Genomic DNA, 24,948 nt, shown 5'->3' with positions numbered 1-24,948 from the left:
CTTGAGCACAGCACGTTTCTGTGGACATTTGCTTTCATCTCCCACTCTACACCCCTCCCCCCGCAAAGTTTATACAGTACAACCATTGTATGTCTCTGTTAGATGAAAAGAAGCGTTTATTGCTAGAGTTCACCAGCTAGAAAAGCCTTTTCGCTATTCTATAGTTTTAGGAACATGTGATCACAGAATGCGTCTGACCCTGGATCTGCAATGTAACACACACTGTATAGTATTTTGTACGAGACACATAGAACATTTTCTGTTCACTTGGATGGTTCCACCTCTGTCTGCTTCCCAGAATGTGGTTGGTACTGTTGGCATGAGAACTTAGGCCTAAAGAGGAAGGATGACCTTTTCGTTAAAGCAAAGGACTAAAACGTGGGTGATCTGTGTTCAATTACTGGCCCTGACACAGACTTCCTCAGTGACCCTAGGCAAGCCACTTAATTTCTGTGTACCTCTGTTCCTCACCCCTTGTCTGTCTTGTCTAATTGGAATGTAAATTCTTCATGACCGGGACCCTTTGTTTCTATGTGTATGTATAGTGCCTAGTACCAGGGGGCCTTGACTTCAGTCTCATAATAATGGACCGAACTAGCGGTACCAAAGAGAAACACACAGTTCTGTCCTGCCTATTTATGGGCATATCATACAGTACCAGCAAGTGCAGCTGAAATTTGCACAAAACACAGTTCATGTGGCCGGTAAGTTCAGATTAGAGAGAACAGAGTTGAATAGGAATTGTTCACCTCCCCCATAGAGGCTCTACTGTATGAACATCACAAAGCTGGGGCTTTGCAGTTTGGGAGTATCATCTTACCAGGGATGGTGGGACCAAGACAGATGGTAACTGCTTTATCCGCAAAAAGAACAGGAGTACTTGTGGCACCTTAGAGACTAACAAATTTATTAGAGCATAAGCTTTCGTGGACTACAGCCCACTTCTTCGGATGCATACAGAGTGGAATAAATATTTCTCTAAGGTGCCACAAGTACTCCTGTTCTTTTTGCGGATACAGACTAACACGGCTGCTACTCTGAAACCTGCTTTATGTGGCATCATCTCACCTCCCCCTCCAAGAAACCCATGAAACCTCCATTGAAAATTCCAGCAGGGGATTAATACTGACTGACTCATGCTCTACATCTCAGGGGCAGGGTATGTGTGCACAGGCAGTCAGCCAATGGCAGCAGGGAGTATCAGGGAAGAACAGACCCTCCAGGAAGATGCTCCAGGACCCACAGGGTTTCCCTCAATATGTAAACAGAGGGAGTTGCCACAGGAAAACAAAAGGCTGATAACAAGGAAAACACTGAGAGGGAATGGTTTTCTTTTCAATGTCATATATAGAGATACTAGATTCTTACAATACAGTAACCAGAATTATAAGAGCCAAAATATAAACTGGAATGAAACACTATTGGCAGGAGTTTGTTTCCATAAGCGCAGGAAGTAGACTTTCCCACAGATCCAAGCATTACACACCCCATCAGTTTTAAGACTATAATCCCTCCACTAGCATCTCCTGTGTGAAAGGAATATGAATCAGATCTACTTACTCGTTTCTCTCCAGACTGATGACTAGTCGCTTACTTTCAGTTTGTATTAGAAACTTCATCAGTGCTGGGTGACTCTGAAAAATGAAAAAGATGACAACTAAGTTCAGTCTCTTAGGGACTGATGCTGCAATGTGCTAAGCACCCAAATCCCGCTGTATACAATGGCAACTCAGGGAACCTGGCACGATAGGGCCCTTATTCCTTGAAGGGAGAATGTAATGTTGAGAGACCATTAACTTTTTGCAATGCAACAGCTCATAAGCAATATTTCTCTGTTAATAAACAGAGAGAACGGCAGTATGGGAATCAGCAGGGTATCACACTTGCTTCACAAAGACAGATGAAAGACTCTATACATGTTAAGCAATTATATCACATGTACTCTTCCTGAGATCAGACTGTGGCAGGAATATAGCTCTGATTCAGTTTGTAAGAAAGAACCACAGCAGTACATTGCAGATCAGTTTCTGGAGGCCTTCTGGAATGTCCCCAATACAATTTTGAAACAATCTTTTTCTTCTCTAAATGTTGGTATAACATCTTGCCACAAATGCCTCATGAAAGCTTAAAAGGAGCTGAATCAGCCTTAGGCTTTGTGGGGCAGTTTGCAATTAAGATGTTCACAGTCACATCTAGTTCCCTCCTCACCTGTAACCAAATCTGCGGTGCTGAGATTGGGGAGTCAGTTATATGGCTCCAGTCAAAATACTTGTGTACTTGAAGCTTGTGCTTAAGTACTTTGCTGAATTAGGGCCTACAGTGTTGACCCCCGGGGTAGCATAGACCTATGACCATCATTGGAACTCCGCTGGGAAAGGCAGCACTGCTGAATTAATTTATTTTTCCCTAGGAATATGTGCAAATTTTAACAGGTATTTTTATAAGCTTCCTATAAAATAAAACAAAATCCAAACAAAAACAAACCAAAACACCCAACCTCTCCCTCCCAAGGTTTTTAACTTAAAAAAAAAAACAACCACCACCACTGCCATTCCAGGCCGAGTGATCAGAAATAAAGAAAAATAATAATCACAACAATCTCTGTGAAAACAGACAAACTATTTGATCTCTCTAGATCATAGTTAGAACACCATTGAGAATGCACAAATAATTAAGAGGAGGACTTTCTATACCAGATGTCAACTGGAGAACAGCACCAAAAAATTAAAAATCCCACTCAGGACTTCTAGATTTTATTTCCAGCTCTGACACAATTTCTGTGAGATACTGGGCAAGACATTCAATTCTCTGTTCCCCAGTTGCCCAATAATAATTCTTCCCTATATCAAGGAGGTATGAGGCTCCATTCATTAAATAAGAGATCCTCAGAGAGAAGGCTAAAGGCCTGAAGCAAACTATTGTAAGATTCTAGGAGTGTGGAGGAGTGGACATTAAAACTCTACTGTGATGTTCCACTCTATGTGATTTTTTATGAAAATATTCTAATGAGTGTGAATATAATGTAACTGGAATATGCCTCATGCAAAAGGTCTCTTGTAAGGTATCATTACAAAGCTTATAATCTACTGAGTGTTGTCATCCTATTTGGTATCATTCTTGTATCTGAAACTAGAAATATGAAATATAACTTTGAGGTCCTATTGTAATTATGCAAAGTGTTTAATGGTGGCTTGGAATCTTGATGGCTCCCATTAACCAGGACAATTGGTTGTAAATGGCTCTGTTTACTTGTAAGTCTTCCTGTATACCTGTGTGCTGGCAAAGGGGGCTGCAGTCATGAGAAATCCCCTAGCTACCACCTGAGCTGGAACAAGGATGTACCAGGGGAAAGGATTGGATCCAGATTAGAAAGGAATCTAGTCTGTGAAAGAAGCTTATTGGAACTTCTCTGAGAGTGAGATTTCATCTGTATTCAGTTTTCTACTGTATTAGGCTTAGATTTGCGTGTTTTATTTTATTTTGCTTGGTAATTTACTTTGTTCTGTTATTACTTGAAACCACTTAAATCCTACTTTTTATACTTAATAAAATCACTTTTTGCTTATTAATTGACCCAGAGCAAGTAATTATTACCTGGGAGAGCAAACAGCTGTGCATATCTCTCTATCAGTGTTATGGAGGGCAAACAATTTATGAGTTTACCCTGTATAAGCTTTATACAGAGTAAAACTGATTTATTTGGGGTTTGGATCCCACTGGGAACTGGGTGTCTGGATGCTAGAGACAGGAGCACTTCTTAAGCTGTTTCCAGTTAAGTCTGCAGCTTATGGGAACATGGTTCAGATCTGGGTCTGTGTTTGCAGCAGACTGGAGTGTCTAACTCAACAAAACAGGGTACTGAAGTCCCAAGCTATCAGGGAAAATGGGCTCAGAGATAGTCTCGGCACATCAGGTGGCAGTCCCAAGGGGGTCTCTGTGACCCAACCCCTCACAACTACTTTGCCTAGTGAGCCAGTAATTCTTGAATACTGCCCTTGAATGCTGAATTACAGTTTACATGTGCAAAGTCAGTCCTAATAGAAAGCCCACATTTATATTAAGGACCACGTGATCATCTTGCTTGGTGGGGAGCGTTGTCTACTGGTCAGGGGATTAGGCCCTATGACATGCAGAGAGCGGTTTCGGTAGGGGAGCGCAGGCCCTCCAAGTCCACCAGGCTCCGGCCCAGGATCCTGTGAGGGTGACCAAAGGGACTGACAGCCAGAAGCGCCTTAAGGCTGCCCTCCCTGGGCCACTTCCTACAACCCATCTAATGTCCAAAGTTTACAGCCTGTAACAGGAAGGTGTGAAGGGGATCAGCTCATCGCTTGGCACCTCTTCGCAGCTGGTGGTGGCGTGGCAGCTCTCTCCCTCTTGGGGTGGCCAGGTCTGTTCAAAGACTCTCCCCTTCCAGGGTAGTTCATATACAAAACAAGGGAAACTAACACAAACAAACAGTCAGTATGCAAGAGAAGGAGATGCCTCCCTCTCAGGGTATAATGGAAGCAGGTCCTCCCTTCCCTCAGCCCTTTCCTCAGAAGTTGCCAGGTAGCGGTCCTTTCTCTTCCCTTGTCTGCCTGCAAGTGAGCTGCTCTACTCCCTTTTACCTCCTCCTCCAGTCTGTGCATCTCTTACACGTGTAGTGGGGCAGAGCTGGCTAAACCCAGAGCAGTTCCTTAACCCCTTGTTGCCAAGTGTCGGATTGGTATATCCATCACAGACCATTTATGCTCAGTTTGCACCTTAACGAATAAGCTTCATTGAATTGTTAGACAATACTTTCTTGTTTTGAAATTCTGTTTGTAGTTTAAGAGAGTCAAAGGATGACCTGCACATTTAATTTACTTTTTGAAAAACTATCTAAATTTAGGTCAGTCAATCAGAGCTGAAACACTTGAATTTTAGTGATTTAGCATTTCACTGATTTATAGAAAAATGCTTCCAAATTTCTGATTTATGGACTAAAGAGTCTGTACTACCTCAGTTTGACTGAATGACAGCATGTCTTTGAAGTATAATTATTTATAAGTGATTTAGAAAATCACAACCCTTTATTAAAATTGAAATCATTATGGCAAGATTGCTATATGTGTGCATGTGGGAGATTGAGGCGGAATTACAAATTCACTATATTAAAAACCTGGCAAAACTCCAACTCTCTCAAACACACCATTAAGTACAGACTGGACTTTTAAAGAGAGATGGTCACTTCCATCTTAAATCATTTGTTTCAAACGTCACTAGTGCAGATTCATGTGCAGCTTTTTTCCCCCCTTGCAAAACAGTAACAATATTAAAATACTGTGTCCTAGTGTACTTTTCAATAACTAGATCCCTCTACAACAGTAGTTCTCAACCAGGGGTCCAGGGCCCCCTGGGGGGCCATGAGCAGGTTTCAGGGGGTCCGCCAAGCATGGCTGGCATTAGACTCGCTAGGGCCCAGGGCAGAGAGCCGAAGTCCCGCCACATGGGACTGCAGCCAGGGGCTCTGAGCCCCACCAACCAGGGCCTGAGCAACTTAGCTTCGCAGTGCCCCCATGGTGTGAGGGGTCCCAGGCAATTGCCCTCCTACCCCCTAATGCCAGCCCTGGTTTTTATATGAAGAAAAACAGTTGTGGCACAGCTGGGCCATGGAGTTTTTATAGCATGTTGGAGGGACCCCAGAAAGAAAAAGGTTGAGAACCCCTGCTCTACAATACCAAATAAATGCTTCTGACTGCAGCCTTGGCATTCACCAGACACATGGGAGTCATTTATTTGCATGAATATTTAGAGGTAATTTTGATTACCACTTTAATATTAGTGCACTGATTCCAAAGCTCAGGAGATATGCACACCATAGAATTTAAAAGGACAAAACAGAATTAACTATAATGTTACACAGTAAGGAATTAAGATATTGCAGCAGCATAATGGGTTCTCCTAGCCTTAAAGCCCTTTAGTTAATATGTAAATGATGGATATGTTTATTCATGAGTTCATAATAAAATTTCATTGACAGTCAATTAACACTACCAGACTGTGATATAAAAATGATGCAGAGAAGAACGTACCATCAAAAGATAAAACTGTCACTCTTCAAAAGGTGCACAGGTAATTTAAATAATACTTCATCCATAATAGTGAGTCCTTCTCTCACTGCTAGAGAAAGATGGTCCAGTGATTTGGGGTCTAGCCTAGACCATGGAAGATCTGAGTTCTATTCCCTACTTCTCCATAGACTTCCTACGTGATTTATGGCCTTGCTCCTGATCTGGAAAATAAATGGGGCTAATAGCACTTCCCTATCTCACAGGGATGTTGAGAGGATAACTACACCGGAGATTGTGAGGTGCTCAGATATTGTGATAACAGAGGCCATATAAGCACCTTACATAGATATATTTTAAATGTGCAAGAGAATCAGGGATTATTCTGAAGAAGGTGGGTTTTAATGTATAAATCTCTGAAATATGCTGAACATTATTATTTCATAGGAAGTTATGTTAATGTTCCTCCAAACTGTTAATGAATTTGTTTTTGAAAGTCTTTCAAAACTGTATATGTTTCTTGCAAAGCATAATAATTTCCACTTTGAGACAACTTTTTGAAAATGCATTGCAAGATTCAATAGAAATCCCACTCGCGATAAACACTGATGTCAGTTAAATGGTTTATATTTTCTGCTTAGAATAACCAACAAAAAAAACCACCACATTGTTGTGGTATGTAAAAAGTGTTATGTACAGTCTCTTTTAGAAAGAACCAAACAATATTTGCAGACATTTGTTGTAAGACACAAGCAAAAAATAATGAGTGATATAGACCATTAATTTCCATGCTGACATCACTTATTCCATGTGCAAGATCCTTCAATATTACAAAATGTGAAACTAAAATGCTTTTATTAAAACAATATAACTTACACAACAACAAAAAACTACAGACATGCCAAGTCTATAACCACTTTTCCAATTAGCCTATTGCTTTCGGACCTATTCTATTGGGATATCCCACCAATCCACTGCTTTTTCCAGTACGCAACTAGTACTCATGAGACCAGAGAATGGTTTGTGTGTTAAGAAACAGCCCTGACCCTAAGACGTTTAAAGTATTCTGTTGTTTTCCTCACTTCTCTCCTAATTCAAAGTACCTACATTAATTTCATTATGCACTCTCACATGACATAATTCTAAGGCACATACATTTTTTTTTTAAAGTGTGCAAATTTACAGTCAACTGTTTTGTTTTCGTTTTTGGTGTTTGTTTTTTTCCGTAGGTTTGAATTAGGATTAGTGCAATTTATTTAGTAATCCGAGAAAAAAATATTGAAACACTGAATAAATGGTACACAATTTGAATTAGACCTTCAGTTGAGGCCAAGCAGGAATTACTCTGACAAATCCCATGAAAAATAGATAAAACAAATAATGGACAATTTAAATCATCTCTTGTGAATGAGATGCTAGGCTACTGTTGACAGAAACAGACCAAAAGAGAAAAAGATATGACATATCCAAGAGCCAACTGGCAGGAAACAAACCCTCTCATTTCTTATAATGGAACTAGAATCATTATGCATGTCTACCTGATGAGTAGAGTAGGCAATGACTTTTAGATTTATTGCTCGTCTGGAATATGAATGATTGAGAAATACAAGTGCAATACTGTGCCAAATGAAAATGTAAGTTGACTAGGAAACATCATTTGTTCCACAAAAAAATCCTGGCTTCAAAAATTCCATGCTCCTGATTGGCTAAAAGCAGTTGCAACTTGTGATGATATCCATCATTGGCTGGAACTGTTTTTATAAACAACTGCTTCCTGGTCTGGACTTATTCCCTGGCACTGAAGCTGCCTTCAGGAGAGCTCTCCTGTGGTCATTCTGCACTTAACTTTCCTCTTCGGATTTAAATTGAAAACTGCAGGCAGAAGAATTTTGAAGTAAAACAATTAATTAAATATTGTTTTTAGACATCACTATTACGTTAAAAAAGAATCACAGGAAAGCTCTCCAGGCCTTATGTTGTGAGAAAGCTCACAGCTCAGGGTCAGAGCCAATGGCTGTGGCTTTCTGATTTTTGCTCTGAGTAATGACACAAGTGGCCTGAGATTCAGGACCAGGATTCTAGATCATTTCCCAACAAGACATCTACTGGTATTCGAGTGAAAAGTTAGACAACAGCAAGGATAGTTTTGTGGTTAAAGCATTAAATTGAGTTTCAGGAGACGCAAGTTCAGAGCCCATCTCACACAGGATGTCTGTGGCTAAGTTGGGATAACACATTTAGGGTACACCTATACTGCATCTGGGAGTGAGCCTCTAGTCCAGGTAGACTTCCAAATGCTGTGGAGACATATCCTATAAGTACAGCTCACAGGGCCGGTGCAACCATTTAGGCAACCTAGGCAGTCACAGAGCATATTTTTGTTGCAAAGTAATCTACGAAAAAGTATTATTCAGAGCTGGACTACACCTTGCTTGGGGCTGCAGGTTTGGCATTTACTGTAATCATGCTGCAGTGCTGTTAGCTTTCCCCTTGATACTAGCTGTCAAGATCAGGATAGAAAACTTCTAAATAATTTTATATTACATCTGAAGGAAGAAGAAGCTGATGGAGTGGCCACTCCTAAGTTATAGGACTCTGTACTTTCTTCATTATCAAAAGATTCAACATTTTTATCTGATTAAGATAAAGGAGTTATGCTGGCACTACCCTATCTAAAAAAATGTTTTATTAACATGTATATAATAGAAATAAAAGAATGTCTAAATAAAAGGACTAGAGAAATACACAAAACCAACTCGAAAGTTGAAATGTCTTCTATAAAATTTCAGATATCAATATTAATAAATTTAGGAAGTCCAAATTTAAATTGTATAAAATGTCAAATCCCATAGTTGAGTACAAATCATCAGAGTGTACAAAGCATGTAGACACATACATTTCTATTGTATTCATCCAACTGCCAATTTAATGACAATATGTGGTATATTGATATAATAATCAGGTGCCTGTGTCTCAAAAAATGCCACTAATAAACATGGATCCAAAATAGACAGGCAAACTTTGCAGCAACAAAAATGAGCTCATAGACCTTCACATTCAATGATTAATTGCATGGGCTCTACTTCAGGGGAGGAGAAATCACCTTGTAAGACACAAGCACATGAAACTAGGTTTGGGGGGGGGGATGTTTCATCCTTGTGCAAAGCTTAGGTCAGACATACATATTACTAGGTTTGCCCACAGCTGCCTGAATGTGATTTCCCCACAGAATGCACCAAGCACATGCAAATGTGGAAGATGAATGTCATTTATTTTGACAGAGTTGGCTAGAGCCAAGCAAGTCTGGTTGTTGTCATGTGCAATATTTGTAATACAGCAACATGAGTCGGTGCAAAGGCAAAATAATGTGTGCTTAATGTAAGTTAAGAAATAAGAGGAGAGGGGAAGCAAAAATCTTAGGAAGATAAATAAACAAGAATAAAACTCTAAATGGAACCAAAAATCTTCAGAATGAAACCAAATAGATATATAATTTAAATTTCAGTCAGCAATTAATTTCTGACTGGTGCATAAATCACTCAAGACAATATTTAGAAATTGCCTCTGCTTCTGTGATTTGCAGACAGCTCTTTGGTTTTGTCATGGTCTCGCTAACACTCATCTAGTGCATGTTTAACTCAGTCTTTGCTGTTTTGAGTTGAAAGTGGTTTGGATCCCTAACACATCACAAGAACCTGCCAATCACCCCAACATGGTAATGAACACTTACTTTTTTCCCCAAGTTTGGTCTTAGTGGAAATCAAGTGATGTAGTTCTTATGAGAATTAAGGTACTGGGCATTTACTTTCAATAAGAGTTGGGGGCTTAACTTCATCAGGCTCCTTTGAAAATACCAGCCTAAAGTTCTGTGGGCCTGATTCAAAATGGAAAATTGCTGTTGACTCTGAATCAAATCTTATAGCTCTCATTCAGCAAAGAACTTAGACACCTGCTTTCTTTAAAGCACTTAGCAGGTGTCTATGTGTTTGCTGGATAGAGCGTATATGCCTAGAACAAGAATGTACAACAATCCCCAAACACCACCCTACAAGAATGCCTCCAGCCTGACCTGTGGGAGCACCTCTACTGGTGAATAACTAGTTCAGCATCTGTGCCAATTCTCTGGAACTCTGCTGAGATTGCCAGTAACAGTGACAATGTGTGTCAACTTTAACATGGACACTTGTCGACTAGGAACTGGACTGAGACCCCCATTTCCTTTCAACTATGACAGGTCACCAAATGGTAACTATTTTCAGCAAGTACTTACCAAGGTCACATTCTAATTGATAATCTGGTGGTCAAAGTAAAGTATTGTACAACAGGACAGTTTGAGGGTTTAGGGGGTAAGCACTGTGATGGGATTTACAAACCTCACACGGACCTGTAAAAGTCAATGAACTGCTGTGATCTCCATCAGCCCCAACCACTACACCTGAAGTGGACATCAAGCCTGAAGGATGGGGCTAAAAAGGGACAGCCTGCTTAGTTGGGAGCTGGCAGGGAAAGGGAGCAGACCAACAGCTCTAACTTGGGGAGAGAAGCCAGGTTGGGGCCAGGAACTGATAAAATTCTTGCATGTCATTGTCTTCATTGAAGGAAGGTAGGCTCTGACGTGGGACTCTGTGTGTACCTGGACCTGTCAGCTGTTAAGCAGGATTCAGCAGAGTCAGATCCGCCGGAAGGGAAGTAAGGGGACAAACACCACCAGAAGGGCTGAGAATTAAGTCCACCTAGGACAGAGACTCCATTATTTTGTGTTTCTTTTGGACTATGGTGTTGCACTCTGCCACCCCAGAAGAAGGTTGAATTTTTGTTGTGACCAAGCTGGCAGCAGACCCACAAATGACCCGAGCAGGCTAGAAACTCCATTTGAGAAACTGAGGTAGAGCAGCTGCAATGTTTTGCTCCACTACAAAGAAGCATTTAGGGAGTGGTGATGCATTGACAACCTAGTAGAGAATGTGGGCACTCACTAGATCCCTGGAATCAAGGGGATATTGGAACAAATACAGAAGAGCCAGTGGTAGAAGGGAGGTAACTAGCAAGCATTTTCCGGTGTCCTCCCCCTACCCTTTTGGTTGGAGGAGGGGTGGTATTTATGAATGAAAGATGGAAGACATTCTATGCCTGATGGCAGTAGGCCAGCAACACAGGAACAGCAGAGGCAGACCCAGCCCATCCACCTGTAAACTTCTAGAAAACCTGCAGGAGACACAGCTTGCTGCTGAACAGCAGTGGCAGAGGGCGGAGCACCAGGAACAGCTCCTAAAACAGCTGGAGAAATAGGCTTTAAGAAATCTGATGATCAGGAAAAGGTATCTCAGGCAGGCCTGTAGCTGGATCAGCAAAGCTGGGTCCAGAAGATGACACTGAGGCCTTCCTGCACATCTGTGCAGGTAGCCAGTGTGGCCAGCTGGGAGGAGTCATCTTGGGTGGCCACAGGATCCCCTGATGGGAGTGGCCCAGGCAGCATATCAGGCTGAGTAATGAATAGATGGGCTATTATGCAGCTATTTTGGGCTTGCCGGGCTTGACTCAGGAGAGGTATCAGCAAAAGTTTCTGGTCAAACTATTCCCACAGAGAGTATGACCATGGATAATAGCCCAACAGTTTTGGGACCGCATGAGCTGTTGGCTGGCTCCAGAGACAAACGCCACAGAAAAAAATCACAGACCTAGTGGTTCAGGAGCAATTTCTGCATATTCTGCCTGTGGGAGTACAAATTTGGGTCAAGTGGTTCTGGCCAGTGCTGGTGAGGCGGTGGAGAAAACGGATACCTATTTGGAGGCCGAGCTGCCTCAGCAGTGGGCCAGACCAAAGGATGCCCTCTCAGGTAAGGCAAAGAAAAGGAAGAGATCCAAGTGTGTGTGTGTGACACACACACACACACACACACACACATACACACACACATGTGGACTGCTGGGGGTCTGGGGAGAAACTAGTAAAGACAGTGTGTGTCCTGGGTAACCTTAAACCAAGGGTAACAGAAGAATTAACAGGGCCCCAGTCAGTTCCAGGTCTGACCATTCCCTTGAGGACATTTAGGGAAGCTCAATGGTATGCTTCTGATGTGGGCATCCTGGCACACATTGGTTTTTGATCTCTGTAAGAAGTACAGACATTCACTATAAGGGTAGTATCATGTTTATTTTCTCCTCTAAGCTCCTGAAAACAATTAAACACAAATAATCAAGGTCAGACATATGCATTACCTCACAGGCCTACCTCCCAAATGTTCCTCATTTGCATAGACACCAAAATTAACTATGTTCCACACAAATCTGGGTTTCTTTCTCTTTTTCAATCAGGAATTCAGAATTAAGGAACTTAGGTTACAGAAAGACTTACACTACGGGACCTAAATTCCACATCATTTTAAGTTTTCTGTACAAGGGACATCTGTGTCCCTTATTTGTCACACACTGATGTTCTACATCGGGACCCTGGAAGGTTGAAAAGTATGTTTACAGGTGTCAAACTTCTATGTTGGATTACATATCCTCACAACATATGGTAGCACCTACCTAAAAGAGAGACGTGTAAGAAGATCCATCAGAGCCAAGACTACCTGGGGAATCAGAGTGATAACTAAAATGCAACTCAACAAAACACAAGTTCTCCAACAAGCGTATCTGTTTAAGATAATTACAACAGAGTATTACAAATGGTTTGCACTACTTTCTACCCTAGGAATATTTCTCTCTCCTATTAAAAACTTCTTTCTAAACTAAAACTGTAGGAAATGAAACAAACACGGAATACTCCGTGCAAACATCTGTAGAACCAAATGATATTTCATGCAGACAAAGAGAATAAATATTTAGATTTAGTTGATATTGTTTTGCAAGTTCCTTAGGGTAGGGAACTCTACTGTGTTTTGTAAAGTGCAGTGCACTCATCCCGCTAGAAGTAAATAACTAATAGCTAAAGAGAACACAGGATTTTTAAACATAATTCATTTTTAAGGAAGCAGCAAAGAACCACAGTCCTTTAACACTTTGACATTGATGAGTTCAATGTAGGAACCTGAAGAAATTCTTCACAACACTTAAAAAAAAAAAAAGAAAGAAAAAAGAAAAAGATTTTCTTTCTGAGACATCAAAAATACTTGCAATCCCAACCTTTATGGGATGATAAATGTGCACAAAAATGCACAGTAAAAAGAAGTTTACACCATTTTTTCCCTTAATGTCTGGAAAGGCATCATATCCAATCTAGGATTTTCTCCTCTCCTATTATACTTAGGCAATTTGAAGTCCACAAACATTCATAACTTCCCCCTTCCATTTATGCTTCCCAAACTGTAAGTCCGCCATAGACATAGCTAAGGGTTGTTCACAAACTGTGGGCCACATGCTATCCCTCTATTAGATGTACACAGTAGCTACATGTGGCATGTTGGGCCCAAAGCAGTAAGGGTGGGGAGAGCAGCAGCTCTGATGCCTTTCCTCTTGCTTTTCAGCCACCACAGTAGCCCTGCTGTGGAGTTGGGGTTCCATGATTCAGGAGGGGAGAGAGTGAGAGGAGCCAGGGAAGAGCTGCTGAATGCATCTTGCTTCACCTCAGATTTCCAGCCAAAATTCCACTCGTCAGAGATCCCTCTATATATCTGCAATCCCAGCCCGCCAGAATTGTTCTGGAGTCTCCAGGAATTAAAGATTAATCTCTAATTAAAGAATATGTCATGTGATGAAACCTCCAGGAATGTGTCCAGCCAAAACTGGCAACCCTACCCCCCCGCTGATAGATTTCATTGCAGACAGTTGGCTCCACTTGGGACAGCATCCAAAGACGTTCTTGCTCTCTGTAGGCATCCCAAGATCCATGTTTAGGTTTAAAGGGTGGAGCGCCATAAAAATTCTTATGTAGGCAGGGCAGGCAAATCCCTCAACCTGGGAGGAAACTTCCATCTATCCCAGTGGATTTCTCTCTCATGAAGTCAATGAAGCCATGACAATTTAGACCAGCTAAGGCTCTGGACTAAGGTTTCCTGACCTCTGCGCAGGAAAACACATGAGGGCACCATGCCTATTTGGGGAAAGACTACTTTACTACATCCTTTTCAAGAGACATCCTTCTTAATCTTTTCAAAATAAATATTAACTATCTGAAACAGACAATCGGAACAGCATGAATCAATTTTGCTCTTGAAAACAGAATTAGAGCTAGGGAGCATGATTTCCCACTCACAGTGATTTTACACTGTTGTAACTCTACTGAGTTGCTGATGTAAGAGAAGAATTGGGCCCACAGATTTAATTCAACGGTCAAACTGTAACTTTCGTGATCATCCCACGAGGAACTATACTAAACCATATCAAAGTGTTTCTGGCCAAGCATACAGGAATCCACAGAAACTTCAGAAAGTTAAACTTTTAAACTGTCAAGTGTTTTCTTTTGTTGTTGTTGTTTATTAGTATTCAACTGAGCAGAGAGCCCAACCTCATTCCTAAAATGGCTATCCCATTAAGGTAAAGCCTAAGTATATAAGCTAAAAATAGGTAAATCAATACCCTATTTTCACAGCAAGCTTTGAGATAAAAAAACCATTCAGGGATATCTAAAACACAAGTTGTTGGAGTAAGACTAATGAAATATGAAAGAGGGACCCAATCCTGTGAACACTTAGACTAATAACCACTATGATTAGGAGTAAGTGTTCACCTTCCATAGGGCAGGGCCCAATCCTATGATTTGCTATAACAACATGAAACATCCTGTCAGAGATAAGGAAAACCCCACCTGAATCCCTGCAATAAGTATAAACATAAACCATTGTTCAGTGTGTACCAACTGTCCCTCTCTGTGCCTCAACTATATATATATATAGAGAGAGAGAGAGATACCTACCTCATAGAGCTGGAAGGGACCTTGAAAGGTCATCAAGTCCAGCCCCTGCCTTCACTAGCAGGACCAAGTACTGATTTTTGCCTCAGATCCCTAAGTGGCCCCCTCAAGGATTAAACTCAGAATGCTGTGTTTAGCAGGCCAATGCTCAAACCACTGAGCTATCCCTTCCCCCAGCTACAATGAGTCTGCTATAGCTTCCAGGGTTGCAGGGTTCTTTTCCCGTTGATGACCAAGAAAGACAAGTTATAGACATTTACCTTTACTAGGGACCATTTAAAAGAAATTATCTCTAGAATAAAGAGTTAGACTTTTACTCATTTTATGACAAAACTTTAGGCTTCTGTGAACAGCTAAAGATATTCCTCCACAATGTTCATTTGGTTGTAAAAACAGAAAAATGACAATAGTTTATGTGCTGCAGTGGAAATGAAGCCTCCCAAGGAGGATGATAAAGCTGCAATGGTTATCTCAAGATGCAAGTGAAATAACCCAATGTCATCTACAATATCATCTTTCATTTTAGTGTATTCCTTCCAAGTTATTTTATCTCCTGATTGTTATGGTCCCAGTGGCCAGTGCTAAAGAGCATAAGCAACAGAGGACAGAATACATTTGGAAAAAAATATAGTGCACTGCATTTATTTTCAATAGACACCTACTTTGAAGATGAATTGCACAAGGGAGAAGACAATTCAGGTTTGCCAAGAAAAGAAAAAAATCATATACTTGTGACAGAGAAGGATGCGTCTGCACCAAATTGTGAACTCCATTTTATCTTGTAATCACTTAGTTCTACGTGCTGAACATACGTACAACAGTCTATTGCGAGTAGGGAAAGTGTTTGTCGCCTCATTGAAGGACTGTCACTGAGAAGCCACGACAACCCAATGTAGGGCCTTTTTTCCCTCAGCTGCTGAACAAACACCATGGATCAATGGATTTTCTAAGAAGGACAGCAGAATGGCTGATGGATATGCAGCTTCTCAGCCTGGGCACATGGAAAAAGGAGAGAGACTATACTGAAGGGGGGAGGTTGAGTCTCTGAGCAGTGGGACAATCATTGCTACATGGAAGCTGAATGTGTGTGTGAGTGAGAGAGAGAGAGAGAGAGAGAGAGAGAGAGAGAGAGCAGAAGGCACTGTGCCCAGTCTGAATGCTGACAAACCTCAGCCTTATGTGTAAAAGGTGAAATTAGCCACAGGGAGGGTCTTCTCAAGACTTTTATTTTTTCAAAGAGCTGTAACTCTCAAATGCTTTTAAGTGTGAAGTGAATGTGGTTAAGACATTCTTTTCCTAAGCTTGTGTTCCTTGCTTTCATGCCATGTTGTCCCCAAAAGAAGTTAAACTAGAAGCCAGAGTGCCCACAGCTAGGCGGGATTCAGTGGGCGGAGGGCAGGTATGTAAACAACTGACATTTCACTAACAGGTGACATTAAGATGAAAGACTAGATTTTGTTAAAAGTAAAATTCATAGTTATTATACAGTATTTATACTGCATGTTTGACTCACACCTGTTCACTTTGCTATCAAACAGACAAATGAAAAATACATCATTCTTGAAACACATTTTGCTCTGCTTATACAATGCTTTGCCTAAGCCTCTGCAGGAAAAACAAATATGTTATTTTATAGTGAAGTCTTACAACACAATACTTAACAGAGCAGGCAGTGAGAAAGCAGTAGTTTTCTATCTGGGTAGTCTTAGTTATTAAACAGAACTTGTTACAGAAGATCCTCTGCAATCTGAGGCTTGGTCTACACTAAACCCCCAAATCGAACTAAGGTACGCAACTTCAGCTACGTGAATAACGTAGCTGAAGTCGACGTACCTTAGTTCGAACTTACCGCCGTCCAGACCCGGCAGGCAGGCTCCCCCGTCGACTCCGCGTACTCCTCGCAGCGAGCAGGATTACCGGAGTCGACGGGGAGCACTTCTGAGTTCGATTTATCGCGTCCAGACTAGACGCGATAAATCGAACCCAGAAGTTCGATTGCCTGCCGCCGAACCAGCGCGGTAAGTATAGACAAGCCCTGAGTAATTGTAATGGGAACAAGCAGCTGATGATAACCCCACCAATTTAAAAACTAGGCAAACTTCTTTGATAAACTTTCTCATATAAAGATTCACATTTAGTAGATGATCCATCATGCATAGTGTTAAAAGTAAAGTTCATTTCCCTTCCTCTATGACAGAGTATACTATGATCCATTTTTAATGCTGCCTTCTGCACAAAGAAGAATCACCATACTGTAAAAATGAACACAGTAAATCAAATTCAAACACTGACTAGGTAAGTCAAGGGCTATGCGCAGCAGCTTCTCACACAATGCGAATTGTATTCACCACACCTCTTGCAATATATTTTCCCAACAGCCAAATCCTTTAGCACACTCCACCACCCCTAGACCCCCACATGTCCAGGACTCCAGCACACTTCCCCAAACCCGTAACTGAATAATAAACCTGACAATAACGTCAGCACCCTACAAGTGTCTCCTCTCCACCCCTTTGAAGGTTGCTTATTATTGCACACATTTATAAGACACCCATCCTTTTAGCATCTGGGCATGGGGAGGGAAAAGGTTTACAATGAACATTACACTCCTTGAAGGTTCACATTTATAAGAATTAAACAACTCCTTGATCATTTCTCAAAGTGCTGAGTTCTTGTCTGCCTGTCCTGTCCTGAGAGAGGAGTACCTGTGCCCCTTGCCATACAACCCATATGTTGTGTTGGGAGAGGGGGAAGAAGAAACCACAAACAGATGGGAGATAGCAGAGCATCAAAATAAATAAGTTGCTGTTGGGCCCTGGCAGTAGTGGGGAGCTGGTTTGGGAGAAGGGGGATGTCCAGGTGTGCTCAGGTCCATGGGGGCATACGTGGGGGAATCGGAGGGTTGGGATCAGTAGACTGTGAAGTCAACTCTGAAATCTGTCCACCTGTCATCGGCCCCCTGATCCTCACACTCTCCTGTCTCAGCATGACATTTTCCTCTCCCAAGGAGGGAGAACCAAAGCGGTTGGAAGGAACTACTCCCAGGGGAATTCTGCACCACTGTGCATGCACAGAATTCATGTCACCCACAGATTTCTTTGCTTTCCCATAGAAAAATTACTTTCTGACAGGGAAGCAAAGGGAAGCTGCAAGAGCAGTCACACAACAGTCTTAGCAGAGCAGGTGCATCATTTCAGGCACCCAGAGCGGCCGGCGGAGAAGTAAACCACTGCAGGGCTGGGGACACCCCAGCCAGTGGCTCCTACCCTGAGCTGCTAGTCCCAGCGGGGCTGGACGCAGGAGAGGACAGGACCTGAAACCTTCCTCAGCTGCAGGAAGCTCAACACCCTCCCCTGGTTTCTACCCCCATCACTCCTCAACTGTGAGGGGAGGGGTCACTGTACAGGGAGCTGCTCCCTCATCCACCCAAGCTCCATGCTTCCGGACCTCCCATAACCAGACACCCTGCCAAGCCTCCCTGGGTACATCCAGAACCCTCCTAGCCCTATATATCTAAACCCCACCCCACTAAACCTCAACCCCTGCATCTGGAGCTCCCCTGCACCCAGACCACCCCCCACTGAACTCCCTACACGCAAACCCCCACCCTGATGCCCCACCCCCTGCAACAGCCTGATCCCCCACATCCAGACCCCCATACCAGTGACCCACAACTAGCTGCACCCAGATCTCCACCCCACCAATCCTCACTCTCCCAGCACCCAGATCTCTCTCCCCCCCCCCCGATGAGACCCCCACACCTAGACCCTTCCGCTGAGCCCCAACCACCTTCACCTGGAAACCCCTGCAGAGTCCCATTGCACCTGCACCTGGAACCCAGTCAATGAACCTCTGGGCATCCAGATCCCCCCACACCTACACACCCCACTGAGCTGCCTGCACCCAGATTGTCCCAAACAGACTCCTCTCACCCCACACTGAGCCCCTCCACACTTGTATCCTGCTTGGTTGAGCTGCCTACCTCACCTCTAGTGCACCTGTGCAGAGGGGCAGGGCTCCAGGGTGTTTCTGGGGCAGGCCCAGGCCTTGTGCTGAGTCAGCGTCAGGGGCAACCTCACCCCTGAGTCCGTGTCTTGGGGGTGGGAGGTGTGGGGGCTGCAGGGTGATCTCACACCTTCAGCAAGTCAGTGGCCTGTGCTCCCCACTGCCATGCTGGAGCCACTGCATTTATTTATGGACAAATAAAACTTGCAGAATTTTAAAATATTGTGTGCAGAATTTTTAATTTTTTGGTGCAAAATGCCCTCAGGAGAACTTTCTTGTACCACTGAAGTAGGATTTCAGATACTTTGTTGCCTTTCCCATCAACCCAAAATCTAGCTGGGCTCAGTAGCCTATATGAAATACACATATATCTCCTTCAAGCCATATTTCATGCTCTCCAAACATCACTCTCTAAATTAGGTCCTTTCATATTCCTCAAAACATACAGTTCCTAATTAGGGAGGAGTTCCAATCTTGCCATTTGCATTAATTCATTGTAGCTAATCTCTTTATATAATAATGTAATGTGTTATCTATTGTTGTGATTAATTTATATGTAACACTGCTCTACAGCCAAAATGCTTCTGAAATAAATGTAGTCAAACTTTACTAATTCTGGGTCACTGAGAACGAAAATGATGCTTAAAATTGTTGATTGGCTTTAGTTTTCAAGATATGCTATTGGGTCCGTATATACGACCCTTGACTTGGGAATGGCGGAGGATAAGTGAGTTATAAAGGGAAGGGATCTCAATTTAAACCAGAAATGACTAAAATACATCTTTGACTGGATCTATGAATAACTCTATGACTGGGTTTGGACAGTACTTGCTTTTTAGGCAAAACAATGAATGATGCAATCTGAAGCTGGTATTGAGTCATACATGATATGAATTGCATCATGTTATTCCTAGAAGTCATGGATGATGCAATCATAACGAAGCTTACATCATTCTGCTAAACAAATTGCCCTATATCAGCTCTAGAAATCATACAGTGTCATGCTCTCTTATTTGTCAGTGTTTGATTTTGCAAAGGAACACATTTCTGTTTAGCCAAAGTGAGCAGAGATGCCTCGTACTTGTGTGAACAGTGCAGATAACTTCTGCTATGTTTGTGGTGAAGTGACTTTTGCATCACAAAAGCACAGTATAACCACTATGGTTAAGAAAGCCTATCACCTTTATTTTGGCTGCAAAATTGGAGATCAGGACAAGAGGTGGGCCCCACACACATGCTGCAACACTTGTGCAACAAATCTTCGCCAGTGGTTGAACAGGAAAAGGAAATCTATGCCTTTTGCAATGCCAATGATTTGGAGAGAGCCAACAGATCATACCAGCAATTGTTACTTCTGCATGGTGCCTCCAGTTGGGAAAGGTGTGTCAAAGAAGAAAAAGTGGACTGTGCATTATCCAAACATTCCATCAGCTATACACCCAGTACCCCACGGAGAAGGACTGCCGGTTCCTGATGCACCAGAATCATTCTCACTTGAGTCAGATGAGGAAGAGGAAGAGGATGAAACTTCTGGTCCTGAACCATCAATGTCACAGGACCCACATTTTCTCCCATCCTCCTCCTCTGAACCACACCTCATAACACAAGGTGAACTGAATGACCTTGTCAGGGATTTGGAACTACCCAAGAATAAGGCAGAGCTGTTGGGCTCCAGACTACAGCAGTGGAATCTCCTGGCAGGTGATGTTAGGGTTTCCATGTTCCGTGACCGTCAAAAGGATCTTGTCCCATTCTTCTTCCTGGAAGGTGATCTTGTAGCCTGCAACAACATCGATGGTGTGATGGCAGCCCTCAACATCGTTCACGATCCAGATGAGTGGAGACTGTTCATTGATTCATCGAAGACGAGTCTTAAAGCTGTTTTACTGCATAATGGCAATGTTTTGCCATCAATTCCAGTTGGTCATGCAGTCCATATGAAGGAAACCTATGATAACATGAAACAACTTTTGAGGTGCATAAACTATGGCCAACATCAGTGGCAGCTTCGTGGCGATTTGAAGGTTGTTGCTCTCTTGGTTGGTCTGCAGACTGGATACACAAAGTACTGCTGTTTTCTCTGCGAATGGGATAGTCATGCAAGAGATTCCCACTACAACAAGAAAGATTGGCCACTCCGACAGTCATTGGAGCCTGGGAGGAAAAGTGTTCAGCATCCACCACTTGTTGAATCAAGGAAGATTTTGTTACCACCCTTGCACATCAAGCTGGGTCTGATGAAGAACTTTGTCAAGGCCATTGACAAAACACAAGCAGCTTTCAAGTACCTCAGTGGAAAATTTCCAAGGTTAAGTGAAGCTAAGATAAAGAAAGGTGTCTTTGTTGGTCCTCAGATTCGTGAACTTCTTCGAGATGATGCATTTGACCATGCACTGCGTGGCAAGGAAAAGACGGCATGGAAAGCCTTCCAGTTAGTGGCAATAAATTTTCTCGGAAACAACAAGGTAGACAACTACAGGTTGTTGGTGGAAAACCTCCTCAAGGCATACAAAAGCCTTGGTTGCAACATGTCACTAAAGATACATATTTTGCACTATCATCTAGATTTTTTTTCACCGAACTGCGGAGCAGTGAGCGACGAGCACGGCGAGCGATTTCACCGGGACATTGCAACAATGGAGAAACACTATCAGGGCAAATGGAGCCCATCAATGCTTGCAGACTATTGCTGGACAGTGACAAGAGATGCTCCATTTAATGAATACAAGAGACAAGCCAAGAAGCGCCGAGTAGACACTGAATAGGACTAAACTATGTACATAATAGTTTTTTGCCTTTTGTTTCATAATAAATTTTATTTATATAACCCTTTTGCTGATTTTCAAAGTGTTACATAAACAGGACAGGTGAAATATTATCATGTAAAGCAACCATAAACACATGAAAAGACCTAGGTTTACAATTTATGATTAAAACTCTACTATCTACACAATATACATAGACATAAAATGTAAAAACTTAAATATCTTAGAAACAGTAGCCAATCAGTTGTTTTAATTGTCATATTTGAATTCAGCACATCAAAATACATAATAAATAGCACATTTTATCTCTGAAGCAGACGACTTCTCAAAAATTGTAGACCACTGTAATCAATGTGTGATTAATAGATTTAAGTGGTAGGTATAAGTGTAGGAACATGGAGTATACTACTACAGAGGTATAGGATTGATAAGGATATATTATTGGTAAGGGATATAAGTAAGGCTGTAAAGCAAGCTTGAGGCCTGTCAAATTTCAGCTGACCCATATCAGGCATTATGTCAACTGCTTTCAGGCCTGAGTAGTTGACCCAGGGGTAACTCTGTACCAGCAAAGTTGCAAGATTATCATAAAAGACGTATTAATGGGTGATGTTTGGGAAAATATGCTACCATGTGCTTGTCACTACCGCAAGATGCCCCAATTATAACAAGATGGGAAATCCTACAATCCTTACCATGGGGACTTACTGACATAAATGTTAATGAAGATATGGGGAACAAAGAGGATAGCCAATGAGAAGCTGGGCACCCCAACATTTATGGGAAGTCCAGAAAACGGGTTTCAATCCTCATGCCAATGCATAAGGGTTATGGGCATGGGTGTAACAGAATAAAAGAGGTACTCACCAGCATGAATAGGGAGGAAGAATCCATGAGGAAACCCTCCACAAATGATCACCTGTGGAGAGATACTTGCATCCCCAAAGGTACCATAGAGATTGGCATATAAAAGCTTTGATGTTAGACTGTTTATGGTTTATTTCTCTCTGTGTATGCCTCGGCAGCTGAGGCTTTGTTCACCTGATTAATAAAATGGTTAATAAAAGGACGATTGACAGCTTGTTAATGTTGTTGTGGTCAGTACTCTCATTCCTCATTCCTCATTCCTCATGTGCTCCTAGAGTCTCCAAACCTAATGATATTTCTAATAGTGGTTCTCACCCTGCTAATTCTGATTCCGTAGCCCTTAGGGAATGTGAACCTTTGGCTCAGGTCACTGTGGTTTAAGATACCATTCGTAATATTGGTTTAAGATACCAATCAATATTATAAAAGTTATGTCATTTGATTTCAAGATCTTGGAGTCTGAGTAGTGTAGCCAAGGACTAACTGGAATTTGTTCTAGACATCAAAAGATATTCTGAGCTTCAAACTCTGAGAAATTTAAGAACTCTCATAGACCCAAATAGATGCACTTAATATCCTGACTACACTTAACAGTTCAACAGTCTCTGGAGCAGTAATAACAGGCAGTTTGCTTCTCTAAATGAACTCTCAATGTTGCCCAGATGAATCCTTAAACTGCTTAATTATTTGGCTTAATTTGCATGTTGTTCTCTCCTTTTGGCTCCTCCATGCTCCAGACCAGTCACTGTTTCACTACACCAGTTATGTGCCAAAAATCCCTTAATTCAGACTTCATGCTCTTTAAACATCCCTCTATAATATGTGGCTCAGATTAAATCTTCTTTGTTAATTTGTTATTGCAATCACAGATGTGCTTCTGGATTAATGTTCCCTTTTGCGTGAGAAGTAATGGAATATGAGCCAGAAGAGAAGAGTCAGTATCTAATTTCTCTTCCATTAAACTGCAATTTGTCTTTGATGATCTTTTGAAGATGATAAATGAATTACTACAAAAAAAGATAACGTATTTTTTATAAACTAGTGGAAGAGGAGATTTCACCTCTCCTCTCAGACAACTCAGGATACTTCGAGGAACTTTCCAAAGCTCCATTCCTAAGACCAATGAATCATTTTTATATCCTGGACTGTGCTCTACTGGAAATAAAGATCTGTAGCTTTTCTAGGAAAATGAATGACTATACCAATACATGAACTATATTCCCACATTTTTCTGAGTAATAAGAAATGGGATTCATTTCCAAATACCTCATCTGTACATCTTCATTCATGTACAAAACGAATCACAGACACTAACTAGCCTAGAAAGCTCAGAAACTGTTGTCCAAAAAAGCATTCCTTAGGATAAAAGGACACCGTCTAGATTCTCTGAGTAGAGAAAACAAACAATGCTCTCTTCTGAGCAATACCTCATACCTCAAAATATTAATGGCCATCAAGGGAGAATTATGGCCTTTCAATACACTTTGGTAACATTCTGTATTTACTTTCTTTTGACAGTTTGTGGGTCTTCCAGCCATTAATAGCATTATGAGCTAGGCAAAACCCTGTTATGGGTCTCTTTAAAACCTTGCTGAAATTGATGGATGAGAATGCACCCTTCAGTTAACATAATTAAGAATAAATTATTCATAAGCCCCCGCCAAAGACCAAAGGGCTATGTGAATCCGACCAGAGATTTTTGTGTGTGTGTGTTGGAGAGGGGATTGTGTTGTGTATAAAAAGACAGGCCACAGAGGACCAGGGAGACACACAGACACCCTGAAGGAGCAGCTGAAAGGATGGTATATCACCCTGGAAGAAACCTGGAGAAAGGTTTTTGGGTCAGGGATGCAGGCTGACAAGAGTGCTCTTGGTGCTGTGAGCAAAAGAAGTTGTTTCCTGCTATTTGGTTCCTTCTCTGTTGAGAGACATAGCACTTTGTAGACTCTTCATAAATAAACCAAACTGCATTGAATTTTTGGCTAGCCACATGGGTCAAAAAAGGGGTAACATATGTAAATATGATCTATGATCTATGTAGCAGAGTGATACATAAATACTTTTGCTGTAGAGAAGTTCCCAACATATTTTAAATTGGTAATTGAGCTAATAAAAGAGAATCTGAGCATTCTTTTCATTATAAATTCATTTCTATCCCACGGAAGGGACACCACTTTATCAGGCCATGTCTACACTACAAACTTACATTAGTATAACTACGTCACTCAGGAGTGTGAAAAATCCACACCCCTGAGCGATGCAACTATACTAACCTAACCCCCAGTGTAGACAGCGCTGTGTTGATAGAATCATAGAATATTAGGGTTGGAAGAGACCTCAGGAGGTCATCTAGTCCAACCCCCAGCTCAAAGCAGGAACAACACCAACTAAATCATCCCAGCTAAGGCTTTGTCAAGCTGGGCCTTAA

At 41.8% G+C, this 24,948-nt stretch overlaps 1 protein-coding gene across 5 annotated transcripts in view; it reads right to left on the bottom strand.

Moving 5' to 3' along the window:
- Positions 1-24,948, bottom strand: part of ADAM12 (ADAM metallopeptidase domain 12) — a 319,646-nt gene that overhangs the window by 229,744 nt on the left and 64,954 nt on the right. For all 5 annotated transcript variants that reach the window (XR_010589306.1, XM_042855394.2, XM_005281905.5 and 2 more), the window contains one exon: positions 1,561-1,634. Coding sequence is in view for 4 of the 5 variants with exons in the window: in XM_042855394.2 (XP_042711328.2) it covers positions 1,561-1,634 (74 nt within the window). In the remaining variant the exon portion in view is untranslated. The remainder of the gene's footprint in view (positions 1-1,560; positions 1,635-24,948) is intronic.

Source organism: Chrysemys picta, chromosome 7, assembly GCF_011386835.1.
Source record: "Chrysemys picta bellii isolate R12L10 chromosome 7, ASM1138683v2, whole genome shotgun sequence".
Taxonomy (NCBI): Eukaryota; Metazoa; Chordata; order Testudines; family Emydidae; genus Chrysemys; species Chrysemys picta.
This window is presented reverse-complemented; position numbering and strand designations above follow the sequence as displayed.